General features: G+C 48.8%; 11 protein-coding genes across 11 annotated transcripts; 7 read left to right on the top strand and 4 right to left on the bottom strand.

The window, feature by feature from the left end:
• Positions 1-218: 218 nt before the first annotated feature.
• Positions 219-2,784, top strand: SJAG_01482 (lysine methyltransferase). The gene is made up of 2 exons (XM_002172699.2): positions 219-1,436; positions 1,518-2,784. Exons 1-2 carry the CDS (start codon positions 784-786, stop codon positions 2,350-2,352), a joined length of 1,488 nt encoding a protein of 495 aa, XP_002172735.1. The 5' UTR covers positions 219-783; the 3' UTR covers positions 2,353-2,784.
• SJAG_01481 (DUF544 family protein) lies at positions 2,729-6,021 on the top strand. The gene is made up of 3 exons (XM_002172698.2): positions 2,729-2,945; positions 3,015-3,494; positions 3,537-6,021. The coding sequence occupies exons 1-3, from the start codon at positions 2,795-2,797 to the stop codon at positions 4,034-4,036; spliced, it is 1,131 nt and encodes a 376-aa protein (XP_002172734.1). The 5' UTR covers positions 2,729-2,794; the 3' UTR covers positions 4,037-6,021.
• Positions 4,086-5,369, bottom strand: SJAG_01480 (WDR21 family WD repeat protein; the record flags this gene model as incomplete). Its single annotated transcript, XM_002172697.1, has 1 exon — positions 4,086-5,369. One exon carries the CDS (start codon positions 5,367-5,369, stop codon positions 4,086-4,088), a length of 1,284 nt encoding a protein of 427 aa, XP_002172733.1.
• Positions 5,766-7,427, bottom strand: SJAG_01479 (hypothetical protein; the record flags this gene model as incomplete). Its single annotated transcript, XM_002172696.1, has 1 exon — positions 5,766-7,427. One exon carries the CDS (start codon positions 7,425-7,427, stop codon positions 5,766-5,768), a length of 1,662 nt encoding a protein of 553 aa, XP_002172732.1.
• An 837-nt stretch (positions 7,428-8,264) lies between these two features.
• SJAG_01478 (mitochondrial 54S ribosomal protein YmL16) lies at positions 8,265-8,910 on the bottom strand. Its single transcript, XM_002172695.2, has one exon. It carries the CDS (start codon positions 8,887-8,889, stop codon positions 8,326-8,328), a length of 564 nt encoding a protein of 187 aa, XP_002172731.1. The 5' UTR covers positions 8,890-8,910; the 3' UTR covers positions 8,265-8,325.
• A 170-nt stretch (positions 8,911-9,080) lies between these two features.
• SJAG_01477 (fungal protein) lies at positions 9,081-10,373 on the top strand. Its single transcript, XM_002172694.2, has 2 exons — positions 9,081-9,245; positions 9,328-10,373. The coding sequence occupies exons 1-2, from the start codon at positions 9,150-9,152 to the stop codon at positions 10,336-10,338; spliced, it is 1,107 nt and encodes a 368-aa protein (XP_002172730.1). The 5' UTR covers positions 9,081-9,149; the 3' UTR covers positions 10,339-10,373.
• A 314-nt stretch (positions 10,374-10,687) lies between these two features.
• On the top strand, positions 10,688-11,925 carry SJAG_01476 (RNA 3'-terminal phosphate cyclase). The gene has a single exon (XM_002172693.2). The coding sequence runs from the start codon at positions 10,750-10,752 to the stop codon at positions 11,842-11,844; it is 1,095 nt and encodes a 364-aa protein (XP_002172729.1). The 5' UTR covers positions 10,688-10,749; the 3' UTR covers positions 11,845-11,925.
• SJAG_01474 (phosphomevalonate kinase) lies at positions 11,692-16,097 on the bottom strand. Its single transcript, XM_002172690.2, has 2 exons — positions 15,144-16,097; positions 11,692-15,087 (listed from the first exon to the last, which is right to left on the bottom strand). The coding sequence occupies exons 1-2, from the start codon at positions 15,158-15,160 to the stop codon at positions 13,803-13,805; spliced, it is 1,302 nt and encodes a 433-aa protein (XP_002172726.2). The 5' UTR covers positions 15,161-16,097; the 3' UTR covers positions 11,692-13,802.
• Positions 12,200-12,673, top strand: SJAG_01475 (SAGA complex/transcription initiation factor Taf9; the record flags this gene model as incomplete). The annotated part of the gene is made up of 1 exon (XM_002172692.1): positions 12,200-12,673. The coding sequence occupies one exon, from the start codon at positions 12,200-12,202 to the stop codon at positions 12,671-12,673; it is 474 nt and encodes a 157-aa protein (XP_002172728.1).
• SJAG_05237 (structure-specific endonuclease catalytic subunit) lies at positions 12,858-13,679 on the top strand (the record flags this gene model as incomplete). The annotated part of the gene is made up of 1 exon (XM_002172691.1): positions 12,858-13,679. One exon carries the CDS (start codon positions 12,858-12,860, stop codon positions 13,677-13,679), a length of 822 nt encoding a protein of 273 aa, XP_002172727.1.
• SJAG_01473 (ribosomal protein subunit L19) lies at positions 15,495-16,037 on the top strand (the record flags this gene model as incomplete). The annotated part of the gene is made up of 1 exon (XM_002172689.1): positions 15,495-16,037. One exon carries the CDS (start codon positions 15,495-15,497, stop codon positions 16,035-16,037), a length of 543 nt encoding a protein of 180 aa, XP_002172725.1.
• Positions 16,098-16,131: the final 34 nt, after the last annotated feature.

Raw genomic sequence — 16,131 nt, 5'->3', positions numbered from 1 at the left:
AGTGTTTATACTTGTCGTTGGAGATTTTCTGCTGTTAAATGATCATAAACGCTACCATTCATTGCATCTATCATACTATGCAAGCTGTGGCTAATATTCTTATTCTAACCTTCGCTTCACTGTTCTTTGCGCCCATCTCTGTCGTTCCGTGTCCGTTAATTGGCATCGCCATATCCCGTGCTTATTTAGCTGTAATGAATTACTTCGTTAATGAATAAAAAAAATTGAAGAAATTTACTTACTGGACAGTAATTGTATCGCATTTTGTTGTTAAGACATGCAATCCAACACTTTTCAACATGAAGTCCACACAATCTTCCGCTGTGTTTACATCTAAGCGTTCTGATTTTAGTTCTACTTGTCCGTATATCTATATCACTTTGGGCCAATTCATTGTTTTTTATATTTTAATACATAGACGGAACACCACATAGCATAACAAACTGCTCATCTCCAGAGAAAATATTGCCTATCCCTTAGGAAGACGTCGGGGTCATTTGCGCCCTTGACCCTTTTTATTTTTTGACCCACGGCGTCTTTTCTGTAATTGTATAATTGTGTCCATTCTTATAACAAACAATTACTAAACGGCAAAGGGTCCAGCGACGCATTCTTCAAGTTTGATCTGTCTTAGCTTTTGTTGCTTGTTGAAGGCTTATATTTATCCTCACGTTATTGTCAGGAAAAAGAAACGAATTGCCATTTTTTTTCCTGTCTTTCTCTGTTTTACGAATTCAAAACGCCTAAGGAATTGTTTGGAACAGCTGAATCCAAACTTAGCTCATGACTGTCGAAGCACCCGATTCTTACAAAAATCTTCTTGCTTGGTTGGAAAAAAACCGTGCTTTTATTCATGATGATTTGTACATCGACTCAAGTCTGATTAGAGGCGATGGAGTTTTCGCTCGAACGGCAATTGGTGCGCAAACTCCTTTAGCAAGTATTCCAAAAAACATAATTCTTAGCGTCTACAATTCGCCTTATCGAGAACTCATAGCTACAATGGGTGAACGCTCTACAAAAACAGACACATCAACTATTGACACCGATTGTAGTAGCAGTCCTTTTGATGCTCTCGCTCTTGTCCGACTAACAGTAGCGCTTTTACTCGAAAAATACAACGAAAGGAGTTTCTGGCGTCCTTTTGTTGATTCTTTACTCAATGCGGAAACACCAGATTTGCCTATCTACTGGCCGCCCGAAACACTTGAACAATTAGAAGGAACATGTGTCCATTCGCTCGTTGTCAACTGCTCAAAACTGACGGCTTTTCAGTTTATTTCAGTTGTTCAACCATTTTTTGAAACTGTCTTGGTACCCAAAGGCTTACCTTGTCCCTCTTGGTCTGAATATTTGCATGCATTTGTTCTTGTTCAAACTCGATGTTTCTTCATCGACTCTACACATCAACTGGCTCTCGTTCCTTTTTGTGACATGTAAGTGCTTCTTGAAAAAGAAAGTTCACCTCGTCCATTTATAAAAAAGCCTTTAAAGATTTGCTAACTCTTTCTGCTTAGTTTGAACCACCGTTCTGGCACCGAATGTGCAACTTTGTGGGTACCCGAAGAAAAGGATATGCATGATTCTTGGGATCATTTTGATCCAGACAATGATACTTGCGATATAATTTTGCAGCGAAGCGTCAACCCCGGTGATGAAGTGTTTAATTCTTATGGACAATACACTGCAGATGAGCTTTTTGCACACTATGGCTTTGTTGACGTTCCTCATGCTCTCTGGCGCATTGACTTTTATTCAGTATTACTGAAGTTCAACAAACGGACCTTTCGCAAATGGTTAATGCTTCCTTCAAGTGCGCGATTTGACTGTTCTACATTTCGTTTCGATCATTCCCTAAGCATTAGTGAAGAATCGGCTGTCACAGACTCCCTACCGGCTTTGTATAAAAGTGGTCCTAATCCTATGTTATGGTCTTACTTGTTTTACCATCACATTACTGATTACCAGCGTAAACAATCAAAAGCAAACCCACCGGCTTCACCTGTCGATGTTCAAAAGCTTACTGAGCAATGTTGGCGTATTTGTCATGATCTTTCACAGGGCAAACATCCATGCTCAGCATCAGTCATCGTTTCTCAACTAGTTTTCCGCTGTCTGAAGACGCTTGTAACGCTTTGCAATACAAGAAAACGTTTCTACAAGAATGGGAATATGAGTGCCGCTGAGTACGAAAAACTAATCGTCTGTATGGACCGAAAAAATGATTCTCGTGCATTCTTTGTATGCACAATAATCTCTCAAGAGCTTCGTGTTCTGGAGGAGAACATTACTGCATGTGAGAGGTATATGAAAATAGTATCTCAGTGTTTAAAAAACACAAACAGTGATTAAATGTTCACTTTGTGTACAGAAGGAGCCATTGCTTGCTTCTGTATTTGACTCTTTCGTAATGATTTTGATGTATTGCACGACTACTATGGTGTGAAGCACTGTTTTTCTAGCACCATCTTCAAGGTTGGATTTAGCATCGCTGACAATGACGGTCTGATATTATGGCATTGCTAAATTTCTTGTTCTTCTCTTTCTCTTTTTAACGTTCTTTCTTAAATACTATTCTCTTTGTGACTTACTAAGCGTGTTTCTTGATGGCTTATTTCTCAAGTTATTCAATATCCGCCTTTAAGTTTTTTCTTCATAGCTTTCAAAATATTCAGCTCTAGCATTCGTTTTACTTTCGTTCAACTAGTGTATAGCCTATTAAGCAGTAGTTACGCTAGCCATCCTCGTTCTTTCCAATAAGCGATTCCCGCCATCTTAACCCGCTGAAACTACCATGTCTGAAATAGCAATTCCAGGCGGATTAAAGCCCAAAAGTGAGCCAAAAGAAGAAAGTAAGAGTAGTACCAGTTATGCTACAAAATCAGTTGAGTTCTGGGTGTCAGAGAAAGGTGTTTATGAACGAAGACGGATTGTTTGTCAAACAGGTATGTTCGTACGACAGGCGAACTTTTTAAATGTTTCCATGAGCTGAAATAACGATATTGTGTCCTTAGAAAATGGTCCTTGCCCCATTATTGCCTTGATAAATTGTCTTGTATTGAAATCAACTCCGGCAAAGGAATTCAAGCTGCCAGAAAAGAAGCGCCTTACGGAAGAGCAATTGAACGCGCTTCTCGTACAATATGCAGAGCAATACAATCTCGGAAACGTGAAGGATGATAAGTCTGCGATGGACAACTTACAAAACAATCTTGCTACAATGCATTTTGGACAACAACTGAATCCATGTTTATTCGACGTACAGAAATTTGCCTACGGGGACGAAGTATTTCGTCTCTTTGACATACGTCTTGTCCACGGCTGGATTTTATCACAAGAGGACCTTAACGCAAACGAAGAAGGGACATTCGAGCTGCTGCAAAAAATTCCTTATTATGAGGAGATTGCTGACAAACTTGTGGAAAGAAGTACGCTTCTGGAAAGCTCTGATACTGAGGAACTTTCTGAGGAACAACTGGATTTCCTGCAGAAGTGTACGTTAGTAAAATCTTCTTCGCGAGTTCTAACTTGAATAGCATCTGTCATTGCAGACGTGATGATGAACCGGTATTCGAAACAATTTCTGACACATGCTGGTATTAGTAAAATTCTTGAGCATGTTGCACCAGGTGAAGTACTGGTTCTGTTTCGTTCCAATCATTTCAGCACACTCTTCTCTCATCCGGAATCGTTGTCGCTGTTTACTCTTGTTACGGATTCAGGTTATATTAATGCAGGTAACGACGTTGTATGGGAAACATTTGATGATCAGGTTGTTGAAACGGGAAACGGGGAACTCTGCTCAGCACACTTTGTCCCCACTGTGCTAATTATTCAACGGCGCAAAGAAGCGAACCGTTCTCAAGAAGCTCGGGACAAACTATATGCTAAGCAGCTTCAGCAGAAAGAGAACCAACGGGAGTCTCGGACGAAAACATCAAAGCAGCAACACCCTCCTACTCGACCAAAGGTTTCTTCTACAAACAAGCATTCTTCTCGGAAAAAAGAAGAATTGAAACCTTGTATTATTTCCTAAACATCCATCTAGCTGTGTTAATGAAGGACAATGCACATTAATGTTCTATTTATACAAATATTTGAATCTGAGAACCCGCAGAAACCATCCATCCTTTTTCATCCCTCGAGGTGTCGTTAAACCATGTACTTGACGATGCTGAAATTTGATCCGGTGAATTGAGAACATGTTCCGTGTTGAAAAGTGGATCCTCTAGTGACCAGAAACGGACAACATTCTTTTCTCCAGCTGCTAGAATTGTCGTGTTTGTCTCATCAACCGACAAAGGTGTCACCCGTTGATACTCATTTCCATAACCCACATACTGAACAAGTGGTTCGGACTTGTGTTCTCGAATAAATCTCAGATCGTATAATGCCATTTTACAATCTAATCCACAAACTATTATCTTTGGTTGAGAGGGTGTGACAACTCTCATATTGCATACGCTTGAAACATGGCGACACAAAACAGCAGCTCGACGACGGTTTGACTGCCTTGTATCTATTGCCAAGACATTTCTGTTTCGCAAACCTGCATATAACATTGCGGTATTGGCATCGTGCATACCCTGAAGAGAAAATACTTCACTTTTTGTATGTAAAATATTTGACATGGATTGCGCATGCGCATCGAATAAAGCAATTCGATTGCACCCTCCCAGAGCAAATGAGTTTGAAGAGCGAATTTTATAGCTGCATTGAATATCTGCTATGAGCTCAGTGCTCACAGTTGTTAATGATTGCACTTCTAGTTCATTAAGGAAGTTAACTCGTGAAAAAAACGCCTTGCTTGAGGCGTTTCCGGAAGCTTTCGTTGTCCAAAATGCATTCCCATCTTCAGAAATTTGTACGGATGAAATGCCCGTTTGCGAAAAACTTAGATCGAAGGCGCTCAACGATAACCGGGTTGTCTCTGGATCCGTACTACGTAACTCCTCTAATATTTTCGTCGCACAAACAAGACCGGCTTGTGTACCCACGAGAAGAATTTCAGAGGATGTTTCCGGAGTAGCCATATGTGTAATGGAATCTTGTGGAGTCATATTACTGAATTGTACTGTACTCTTAGTGTCTAAAAACTTTGTTTGTATGCGCTCTTTGCACATGGTACCGCCTAGACTCCTGTTAAGCAACATTGAGTACATTGTTGGAGGGGGTTTTTTGTTTTTCTTCTCTTCTTGCCGCTTCACTTGATTTGCCTTTCGCTTCCGCTTCTGCTCTCGTCCAACCTGACGAACATGTTGTACTGTGTACTCCATGCTGCTAGGATTGGCCTGTGTTGCGGATTGCAAACGAAAATACCTATTTCTTGCTTCATCGAAAACAAAACCTGGAATATGAGGAGCAACCATTATTGACCCGCAAAAGGATCTATTTGAGAGCCTTACTCAGTTTTAAACACTTAATTGCAGCAAGGAATCGTTTCGGAACACCTTTAAGGGAATAATTGTAAAATAATAGTACTAAACATCCACAAATCCTCGTCCCCGTCGGTGAAGGGTGTTAGAGGAAAAATTATTTCAGTATATGCTAGCGATTGAGTGTTACAAGCATAGAAAAATGTAGAATTAGAGTAGAACACCTCAGAAAGGATGAACAGGAGGACGATGCTTAGCTTTCGTTTTGTTTTAGTGAAGCTGTTTTAACGTGCCTGAAGATGTAGCAACAACACACGGTATTATTCGCTTAGACATATGGTACACGATAAACGAGTAAAAGGTATACTAACGGGAGAGTTTCCGTCGCACTTACTCAAACGTTTTAAGTGCTGCTTCCAAAACCTCACGAGCAAACTTTACTTTAACTTGATGTCTAGCAGAGCCAAGAGCTCCAAGTTGGGTTATGTTGGCCTGAATGTTCTGAAGGACGGGCTGAACAAGGGAGTCAGTGAGTGTTTTGCTTTCCACTTGAAGAGCACGGAACTGGAAGAAGGCATGCACAATGCAAGACACTCGAAGAACGGACAAGTCATCGTCTTCATCAACATCCAACCCTAGCTTAGACAAAACATGCATAAGAGAAAGCAGATGGGGAGCAGAAAGCTTGGAGAGGTAGGGTTCAATCTGGTCGCGAAGATCAGAAAACGCTGAAGGGGAGGGATGAAGAGTGAATTCCACTATGGCGTCAACAGGGTCCAAATCCAGTAGTGCCAGATCATTTGTCTCTGTAGCACTCGATGGTCTGGGCAAAGATTCCGTTGTCAAGTCCGGTTCTATCACGGCCACAGACGAGCCGGTGGGTGATGGTGAGGGCGACTCTATGGAATTCTCTGACGAAACCGGAATATTCGTCTCGTCCACCGCTTGGGTTTGTATACTGTGTTGCAATTGCACCTGCTCAGAAACCACAGAAGATTTTGTTTGAAGGGAGTTCATAGCTGACATAACCGCACACTTCAATTGCTCGCTGATGCACGTGTTTACATACAAAGCAACGGCGTCATGTGTGTGAGACGCTACAGATTCTGCTTCCTGTTGAAACGTATTCAACAGAGCTGCAGGTTCACTAGGCAATGTGCCTACAGAAGACCACGCAGCTGGAGTGATCACCAAGGGTTCGCTTTCCAAAGGGAACGTGTATGCAAATGAGAGAGGGAATTCCCGAACAGAAAAGGAACTGTACGATTGTGCAACTACACGAATGGCAGTTTTGTCCATATGCAAAACAGAAAGAGACAGCAAACCTTGGGGAATAGGGATAGACGCAACACGGATTCGGGGGTTTGCTGACAAGACGTTTTCATCAATCATAACCACATACATCATATCAACAGTGTAGCCCAACAGGACAGGAGTGCCATCAGCCGTCCTAGCAGCAAATGCGTGACGAACATCTCCGGGGAATTTGCCGCGAAGCAGCATATACGGCGGAGCAAACTTCATCAACCCGAACGTAGAATCTTTCACAAACGCAAAGAAAGGAACAGCGGCGGGAAGATGACACAATGAACGGACGCCGGCGGGAGAAAATGTTTGGATGCTGTTCAACGTAGTAACAGCCAACCCGTTTAAGCTGGTGAACAGGACGCGAGACTGAGTGAAGAGACAAACGATGTTGCTACACACCGAGAACGCCTGAATAGGCTCGCCGACAGAGTGAAGAGACGTGAGAAGCGTCACATCGATGGGGTGAGAGCGGGGAGAAGATGCGTCTTCCTGGATCATTGAATCGAGAGCCACAATGGTAAACGTGGAATGGGAAACAAGCAGCAACGAGTGTGACGATACGGCAGCAAACCCCGAGAGGGGCCAGGCCAGAGACGTCGTGAAGAGGTGAGTAGTCGTGTGCGGTGAAGCAAGCGACACATTCCAGCACAAGAGTTGGCCGGTAGCGAGAAGAGCTACAAGTTTTGCGTCTGTCTGTGAGGCAATGTCGCTGAAGTCGTCGGTCTCAGTCGTCACAGAAGACATCCAGTGAACGTGTTTTACTCTGCCAGGGCATTGAATGGTGGTGAGCGTGTGCAGATCGGGAAGCGAGTGCAGGACAATGCAATCGTTCACGGCACGAGCCACGAATTCAGAACAAGCGTCCACCAGCAAACCGGACAGAGCCGAATAGAAGGGAATTTCTCGTTTCTTAGGAGCATCTACAGGGAAAGTAACAGGCGGAGAAAACGCGACGGCATCTTCAGAGACAGAAACAACGGGAGGCGACAGGCGGAGAGAAGGGTACGGTGCTTGGATCGGTTTTGGAACGCGTCCACGATGTAAACGACTTTGGTAAGTGCGACTCTGGCGCGGAATCTTGAGCGTTCTGTGAAGCAGTTTTGTTCCGTAAAGGACTGGTGGCTTCTAGAAAGTCAAATGGATTCAAATTTGTAAAAAACGGCTTCGACATGGGGAACGAGGACGACCATGAGGGCCCGTCGGGCTTCGTCTTTAACGACACAAGGTGTAGTGTTTTTGGTGGTAGTACACGTGAATGCGGGGAAAATGCGGGACACTTGTGGGGCACTGGAGGTTCTTGGAAGGTGCCCCCACTGCACCGAGTGGAGGTTCTTCCAGCCGCCATAGTTTCGTTTGAAGAAAGGGCACGTCTTCGCCGTTTCCACTTTCTTCTCTCCCATTACCAAGTCATGAATCTCATCTCCAAGTCAGTGACAGGACACGTAGCGCAGAGCTAACCTTGAAACAGGCGTCTAGACCCCGTATTTGGCCTAGCTGTAGGAGTGTACGCGTACATACTTTACGAAAGGAAGCAACCGCGACCAGCCGGGCGTTCTTTACGCGAACTTTTAGCGCGAGCATGGCTCCGTCCAAGCAGCAAACCAAGCAGCACGTAGGAGAACACTTACTTTCGCTACTTTCGTTACTTTCGTAAAGCAATGGTTTCATCATCCACGAAGATTCCCTTGCCCTTGTACGGCTCTGGTTTTCGCCAGGCGCGTATTTTCGCGGCGAACTGAGTGACGCGTTGCTTGTCGATCCCCCGCAAAATCAGCGAGGTGGGAGTCGGGTTCGTAACCTCTACGTCATCGACGATCGGCACTCGGATAAGGTTAGCGAAGCCTATTTTGAGGACGATGCAAGGGTCTGCTGGATTCGTGTTGTCCAAGGAGACGCGGTAGCCAATGCCAACGAGTCGAACAATGCATTGCCAGCGTTCAGAGACTCCTCGGATGTGGTTCGACAGGAGCGCACGCGTCGTCCCCCACATTGCGTGTTCCTTTCGGTCGAGAAGGTCGAGCGGTTTGGCGAGGCGGACGCGTGCAGTGACCGGCGAAACTTCCAGGGCTAAATGCGGCGGGAGCGGGAGCTGCAGCCGGCCATGAGGTCCCTGGATGTGGATACGATGGTTCGATTGTGTGATGGAGACGTTCTGGGGGAGGCAGATGGGCTTTTTGCCGATGAACGAGTAGAAGCGGCGGAACATGGGGAGAGGGTTGCAGCGAGGCAGCGAGTATTGCGAGCGTTAGTGCGCTGCAGTGCGCGCCAGCGTGCTGCAGCGCACTGCGGAAAAGGCAATAGCAGCCTAGAGTGAGTGCTAGTGGACCGGCGTTATTGCTCGCTCGGGCTCGCTGCGCTCGTGTCTGGTGCGCCTCACTAAACGCATTAGCGTGCCCGTATTGCTCGCTAACGCTCGCAATACTCCTCGCTGCTCTCCTGCCACCTCCCATCCACCGCATCACCGTCATGAAGCCCGATACCAAAAAAACCGCAGAGAACGCCCAAGAAGACGCGCTCCTCGAGCACATTCAAAAACGTATTCGAAACTTTACCAAGAAAAAAGTAAGTTGCCAGAAAATGACGCGTTTTGACGCGCTTTTACGCGTTTTTTCGAGCCGTCCGACGCGTCCGTGCTAACAAGCAGCAAAAAATCGTCAAGCTCAAGGAGCAGGATGCTGAGGCGCCGGGTTCTTTGAATGCTGACCAACGCGCGTCTCTTCGGGGTGAAGAGGCTGTTATGACAGCGTTGCACGAGTTAGAGGATCTGCAGTCGCTAGTCGTCTCGACGCGTAATAAGCTCGCCCAGCAGCAGAAAAAACAAGCAGAACGCGAACGTGTCGCACACGAAAATCAGCTTGCGTCTCGATACGCGGACGGTCTGGCTGACGGACGCCAGGAGGTGACGAGTCTGGTCCGTTTCCTGCGTTTTGCCAGCTTCAACTGCGTCCATCCATCTGCCGACACCGACCTGAACACGGCAGTTGAGAAGCTGCTCGTCCTCGTCTACGAGGGCAGCGAGACCTCCCAGCAGGCAGTCGCCGATCTGCGTGCCGGCTCCGAGTCCAAGCTCGACGGCACGCCTGTGACGTATGCCACGCTGGCTGAACGCGTGCAGGCCTTCTTCCGCCCCGAGGAGCCTTCCGCGGAGGAGGACGGCTCGGCCGCGGCCCAGTCTTCTCCAGAGACGACGCCGGAGGAGACGGCACGCTCGTCGCCTCCGGCCCAGGGCGAGCTGGACGCCGAGGCCGAAGCCGCGGGTGTTTCCGCGGTTGAGTCCGGAAACGCCGCCGGCATTGAGGGCGCGGACATTGAGCCAACGACGCGTCCGCTGGCGAAGGGCATCCAATTCCTGAACGAGAGTGAGATTGAGGGCACGCAACCGCGCGAGGACGCGCTGCCGGGCGAGTCGTCCGTGCCGCGCTCGGCCAGCAGCTCGTCGAACCCGGCCCCCACAAACGCCGAGACAGAGCTGTATGAGGACATTGTGGCCCCCGCCACAGAGCCGGCCCCCACACAGGAACAGATGCAGCGTGCCATGTACACTATGACACCCGAATGGGTTCGTCCCCACAATTCGTCTCGCGGACGCGGACGTGGTAGAGGACGTGGACGAGGCCGTGGCCGCGGACGCGGTCGCGGCAACGGTGAGCGGTAGAAACGATAATAACGAGTAACGATTTATGCACCGAGTGCGGCAGTCGCAGCGAGGCAGTGAGGCAGTGAGGCAGCAGAGGAGGGTCTCGTAAAACCGAATCGGTTCCGCCTCTTTGTTGGAAATAAGGTGCCACGTGACCCCATTCTCTCATCCCGCCTTCTTGTTCCCAATAAGGTGCCACGTGACCACATTCTCTCATCCCGCCTTCTTGTTCCCAATAAGGTTCCACGTGATTACCTTTCTCTCCCTCCCCTCACCCCGCCCCTCTATTCCCAATACGCTTTCCACGTGCCTCCCTCCCCCTCCCCGCCCCTCGCTTATCCTCTCGCTTACTCCCGTCTGCCCTGCACGTGCCTCCCCCTTCACCACCACACTGTTCCTGCAATTTTCTCCTCCTCCTCCTCCTCCATCATGTCGCAGGTGCAGGTTCGGTTTAGAGGATGCGAGCACCTCACACATCGACTGGCCCTTGCAACACTCAGCGGGACGCCTGTTCGTGTGGAGGGGATTCGCTCTGATAGCGTGGACCCCGGTCTGCGCGACTACGAAGTTTCTTATCTGCGTTTGCTCGAAAAACTCACGAACGGCAGCGTCATTGAAATTTCATACACCGGTACCTCGTTCGTCTACCGCCCAGGAACCATCACGGGCGGCCGTGTCGAGCACGACTGCCCGACCGGCCGCGCCGTCGGCTACTTTCTCGAGCCACTGCTGCTGCTGTGTCTTTTTGCAAAAACCCCCACATCGCTCACCCTACGGGGTGTCACAGCGTCCAATGAGCCGTCGGACGTGGGCGTCGACGTGCTGCGGACGAGCGTGCTTCCCTTCCTCAAAAAGCAGTACAACCTCGGTGACGAGCTTGAGCTCCGCATTCTCAAACGCGGGGCAGAGCCCGACGGCGGCGGCGAAATTAACTTTCTGTGCCCCGTGGTGAAAACGTCATTGCCGACGATCCGGCTGACGGACCCTGGCCGAGTGTTCCGGATCCGGGGCATTGCGTCATCCACGCGAATTTCGCCGGCCACTGTGAACCGGATCGTGGAGTCGGCACGTGGAGTGCTGAACCGCTTTATTCCCGACGTGTTCATCTACACCGACGTTCGTCGTGGAGACGAGTGCGGAAAATCGCCTGGCTTCTCGCTGGCACTCGTCGCCGAGACGAACCGGGGCTGCTCGTACGCAGCCCAGCAGTGCGGCGAGGCCGGCCAGGCGCCAGAAGACGTGGGCGAGCTGTGCGCCAAGCAGCTGCTCCAGGTCATCGAGATGGGCGGCTGCGTGGACCACTTCACACAGCCCTCCATCCTCACCGGCATGCTGCTGTCGTCCGAGGACGTGAACCAGATCGTCATCGGCCACGACAACATTACGTCACAGCTGGTCGTGTTCTTGCGTGACGTCAAGGCGCTCTTTGGCCGCGAGTACCGTTTCAAGGAGCTCGACACGGGCCACATCGAGATGACTTGTCTGGGCAAGGGCTATCTGAATGTGAACCGGCGGTTGCAGTAGACAGCCGCCTGCAACGAACAACATGGCAATCTTTAGGTTTTGGGATAAATGGTAATAGCCAGTTTTGGGATATGTGGGCGACCGGGTGGGGTGGTGGAGGGAAGTGGGGCTGCGGTGGAGGGCGTTAAACGGGATAGCGTGAACGAGCGCGGGCGTGGTGTGTTGTTTAACGCAGTGCAACGAGCTTCGTTAACAACAATAACGAGCAATGCGGGAGTCTTGCGCTGTGTAAAGAGCTGCGTTATGTGGATAACGCATTTTGACGCAGGCTAGTGCATTCCAGCGCATTCCTGTGCAGCCCAACGCGTCTACTGACCCCCACAGTCTGCTCCTCGTCCACTTTCCCTCTCCCAGCATGTCCTCTCCTACAGAAGACTTTTCCAAAACGCCCAAGGATGCGCGGCTGATCCACCTCATCATGACCTCTCTCGGGGTCCCCGCGTACTCCCAGTCTGTGCCGCTGCAATTGCTAACATTTGCTCATCGATACACACAGCAAATCATTCAAGACTCACACGTGTATGCCGAGCACGCTCGAGGAACCAACGCCGCCATCAACGTCGACGACGTCCGTCTGGCTATCGCCTCCCAGATAAACCACTCGTTCACCGGCCCGCCTCCCAAGGAATTTCTCCTCGAGCTCGCCAACGAACGCAACCGCAAGCCTCTCCCTCAGGTCCTTCCGGCCTACGGCCTCCGCCTGCCGCCCGAGAAGTACTGCCTCACACAGCCCAACTGGGCTACTCAAGGCCCGCCCCCGCAGGAGCAGCAACCCCCACAGCAGCAGACGGAGCAGGAGAACAAGCCAGGCGGAGGCGAGACGCGGTGAGAGACGGCGGCACCCAGTGGGCGGCTGTCGGCCGCCGCGGTTACTCCGAGTTAGGATCGGTTTGCTGGGATGCGCTAATCGTGGTTAACGTCCTCTACCACGTCCTCTCTGTTCTTCTTACCGCACGCGCAGCACCTCACTACTCTCTCATTCCCTGGGCCATCCGCTAACACACCGCGGCAGCATGTTCTACTGCTGCTACTTGCTGGTCTCGGAAAAGGCAGCATCTCGCTCTGTGTATATTGGGTCGACGCCAGACCCGGCGAGGAGACTGCGTCAGCACAACGGTGAAATCAAGGGCGGTGCGTACAAAACAAAACGAAGCCGACCATGGAAAGTCGCCTGCTTCGTTCACGGCTTCCCTACAAAAATCGCCGCCTTGCAATTTGAATGGGTCTGGCAGCATCCACAAAGCACTCGTCACGACGACCTCCGACAGCACAGCCGGGTGGTGAGCGTCAAGCGACAAACACTGTTGTCGTGTGTCCGGGCGCTGGGTGTCATGCTGTGTTGCGAAGCCTGGTCGCGTTGGGGCCTTCGGGTTGCCATCTTTGACGATGCTGTGCACCGTCTTTGGTTGAAGGAGCGGCTACCGAGCAACTGCATCCAGCTTTGTTCGTTCGACGATGTTGAATCGCTTCGTTTGGCTGATTACGGAGGTGATGCCGGTTGGCTCGACACTCAACGAAAAAAACGGGCTCAATTGTCCGTCCAGGCTCAGTGTTCTATTTGCGTCAGGGCAATTTTACTCCCTTGCTTCTTTCTGTGTTGCCCGTTTCCTGACTGCCGAATGATAGCTCATTCCACCTGTCTGGCAGCCTCCTTTCTGCAAGAGGCCCAGGACGATGAACACATTCTGCCCATTTCTGGAACCTGCGCTCGCTGCAAGAGATTGCTTTCCTGGAAACTGCTTGTGCAGGCATCCCTCTCTCCTAGTGATGAGGACAACGGGGCGGTCGGTGACACGGGAGAAAGCGACGACAATAATGAAAGAGAAAGCAGTTGACTAGGAGTGAAGAGGGAGGATTTGGTTTGGGATGTAGTGGAGCAAGAATGGAATGCGGTTGGGCTGGGCTATGTTGGATCGTAACTGACCGGTTAGGTATTGGGGGAGGAACTCTTTCTCTCCTCATTCGATGGAAAGTCCTCTGTCAACGGGGCCGACAGTCATGGGAACAACGTTCAGTTCACGCCAACGACTGTAGACGGCGTTCTCGACGGAGGGATCGTTCTTGCAGATGCAAAATTGTGCATCAAATCCACCGGCTCCAGGCACTCCTGTGCCAAGGACACCGGGTATTTGTTCAACAGCGTCGAGAATTTTCGTTTGCTGCTCGGGCTCGATGTCGACGACTGCAACCTTTGTTATATGCTGTAACGTCTTACGGATTGTTGTGAATGCCGTACGCAACTTCTTTTCGGTGTCGCCCTCATTGGCAGTCTCGAAACAGGCAGCGATGGTTTTCAGTTGATCATGGAGACAATCAAAGTCTTTCTTCCCCTGCTCAGGATTTGATTTTTTCCACGCGAGAACCTTTTTCACCATACCAGGCGTTTGTGATCCGCCTGCAATGTCACCCATTAAGAGCTTCCACTCACGAGGCAGCACAAATGGCACTACACGCGTCCAGGGACGATTCACGGCCTTGCACAACCGGTCGGTAAAGGTGTTGTCGTTGGGTTGGTCGTTGTAAGTGACGAGCAGATCTTGAATAATTGCTGTGTCGAATCTGCGGTAAACACAACTACCGTACGTAGCAGCAGCAACGTCGAAACCGCTGCCCACCTTTCCTTGAGCAGAACAGTGTGCAAGCTGTGACAGGTTATGAATTAGAGTGCGTGTTTGTTCGTCGAGATCTTTCGGTGCTTCAGTAGCACTCGACAGTAAGGTTTGCATAGTCGTGTACAGCGATGCAGTAAGACTAGTAATCATCGCCGCTGAACTTCCAAGACCAGTTTTCTTCACATTTTCAATCTTGCATCGCAGAGGATTGAAACGAGGATAAGCAGTCTGACCAGCGAGCAACTCTGGTTGGTTGTAGTATGCATTGTCCATCTCAATAACAATACTAAGATCCCTCCACTTTGTTTTCAGTGTTTCCGTATGGAAGAGAGCGTTTACTGTGTAGAAAATTGCACATTGAACAAAAGGGTTCGGAGAACAATTGGTTGGCTTTCCATCCTTTGCTGAGATCTGATTCACGGAAATAGGATTGGTCTCCGCATTCAGTTGGTAGTGCCATTCAGCATCAATAAACTGGGGACTTTTCACGTGAATTTGAAGTTGTCGACTTTCAAGAGTCGTCGTAGTTGCATAACCTTTCGCATCCAAACCAATTACCAATCCGCTATATTGTGACTCAAGGACAATGTAGCCTCCGGCAATCATTACCTTTCCAGGGGCTGAACATGTTCTGCGTCGTGTTAGTTGGACAAGACACAGAAATGGTGCATAAATGTCAAGTCATACACTTTTATATTTGACATCGTGTACTAGTATACCAACGGAAAAGGGCTCAGGAGGGGTTGTTTTTAATGTTTGACTGAATTAATCGCACCCTTTCAATCTAGAGAGGATCCAAAGGTGGAGGATAGAAGCGTAGACTCACAAGAACAACCCGTTCTCCACAAATCCCAAAAACTTGTAGGAAACGTTGGTTGTTGGGGGGTATAACCTGCTGTTAAAATAGGAGAAACTTTTACGATTTCGTTTACCGTTTCCTTTCATCATAACGTGTCCTTGCTCTTTTGTGAATCGATAATTACCCAATCCTTTCAGTTGGTCATTGCCCGTATATAAAGACATTTCTTCACACATAAAATGTTTCCAACATTGCGCCTGTGCGCCAAAAAGTTGCTATTAGGAAGAATTCCACCTGCCAAGTTTCCGTTTCCAAAACCGTTGGACCCGCCAAAGGCGAAGGATGTTACGAGATGCATTGAAGCATTACATGTTTCTCAATTGGAGACGGAAAATAAGAATGCTCGCATGTTTGCCAAAAATAATCCCGACCGTATACGTCCAGGTGCTGTTTTAATGGTTCGGTCGTATGTTAACGGTTCTAAAGATCCTCGCACTACAAGTTTTGCCGGATACTTAATGAAGATCCGGCGACGGGGCCCTCAAACTTCCATTCTTCTTCGAAACAAAATCCTCGATACGTACGTGGAGGCCGGTTTTAAAGTATTTTCTCCAAGTGTCAAGGAGATTCTCGTCATTAACCAGAATGGTTTGGGTAAGCGGCCAAGAAGAGCGTATTTAAGCTACTTACGAAAGCCAAAATTCCATTTACCATCTGTTACACCGATGATCAAGGATTATTTTGAATCCATTGACTCTTCCAAATCAAAAACAGATGCTTGAAGAACTAAAGTGCTGTGACTTATGTTGCTCACAAACCATTCTCTGGTTTCTTGCATCTAAACGTGTTGGCTTTTGGTAAGTTTGCGACGCGTCG

The sequence above is a fragment of the Schizosaccharomyces japonicus genome, assembly GCF_000149845.2.
Source record: "Schizosaccharomyces japonicus yFS275 unplaced genomic scaffold supercont5.3, whole genome shotgun sequence".
Lineage (NCBI taxonomy): Eukaryota > Fungi > Ascomycota > Schizosaccharomycetes > Schizosaccharomycetales > Schizosaccharomycetaceae > Schizosaccharomyces > Schizosaccharomyces japonicus.
Note: the sequence above shows the minus strand (reverse complement) of the source record. Positions and strands in the feature narration are given on the sequence as shown.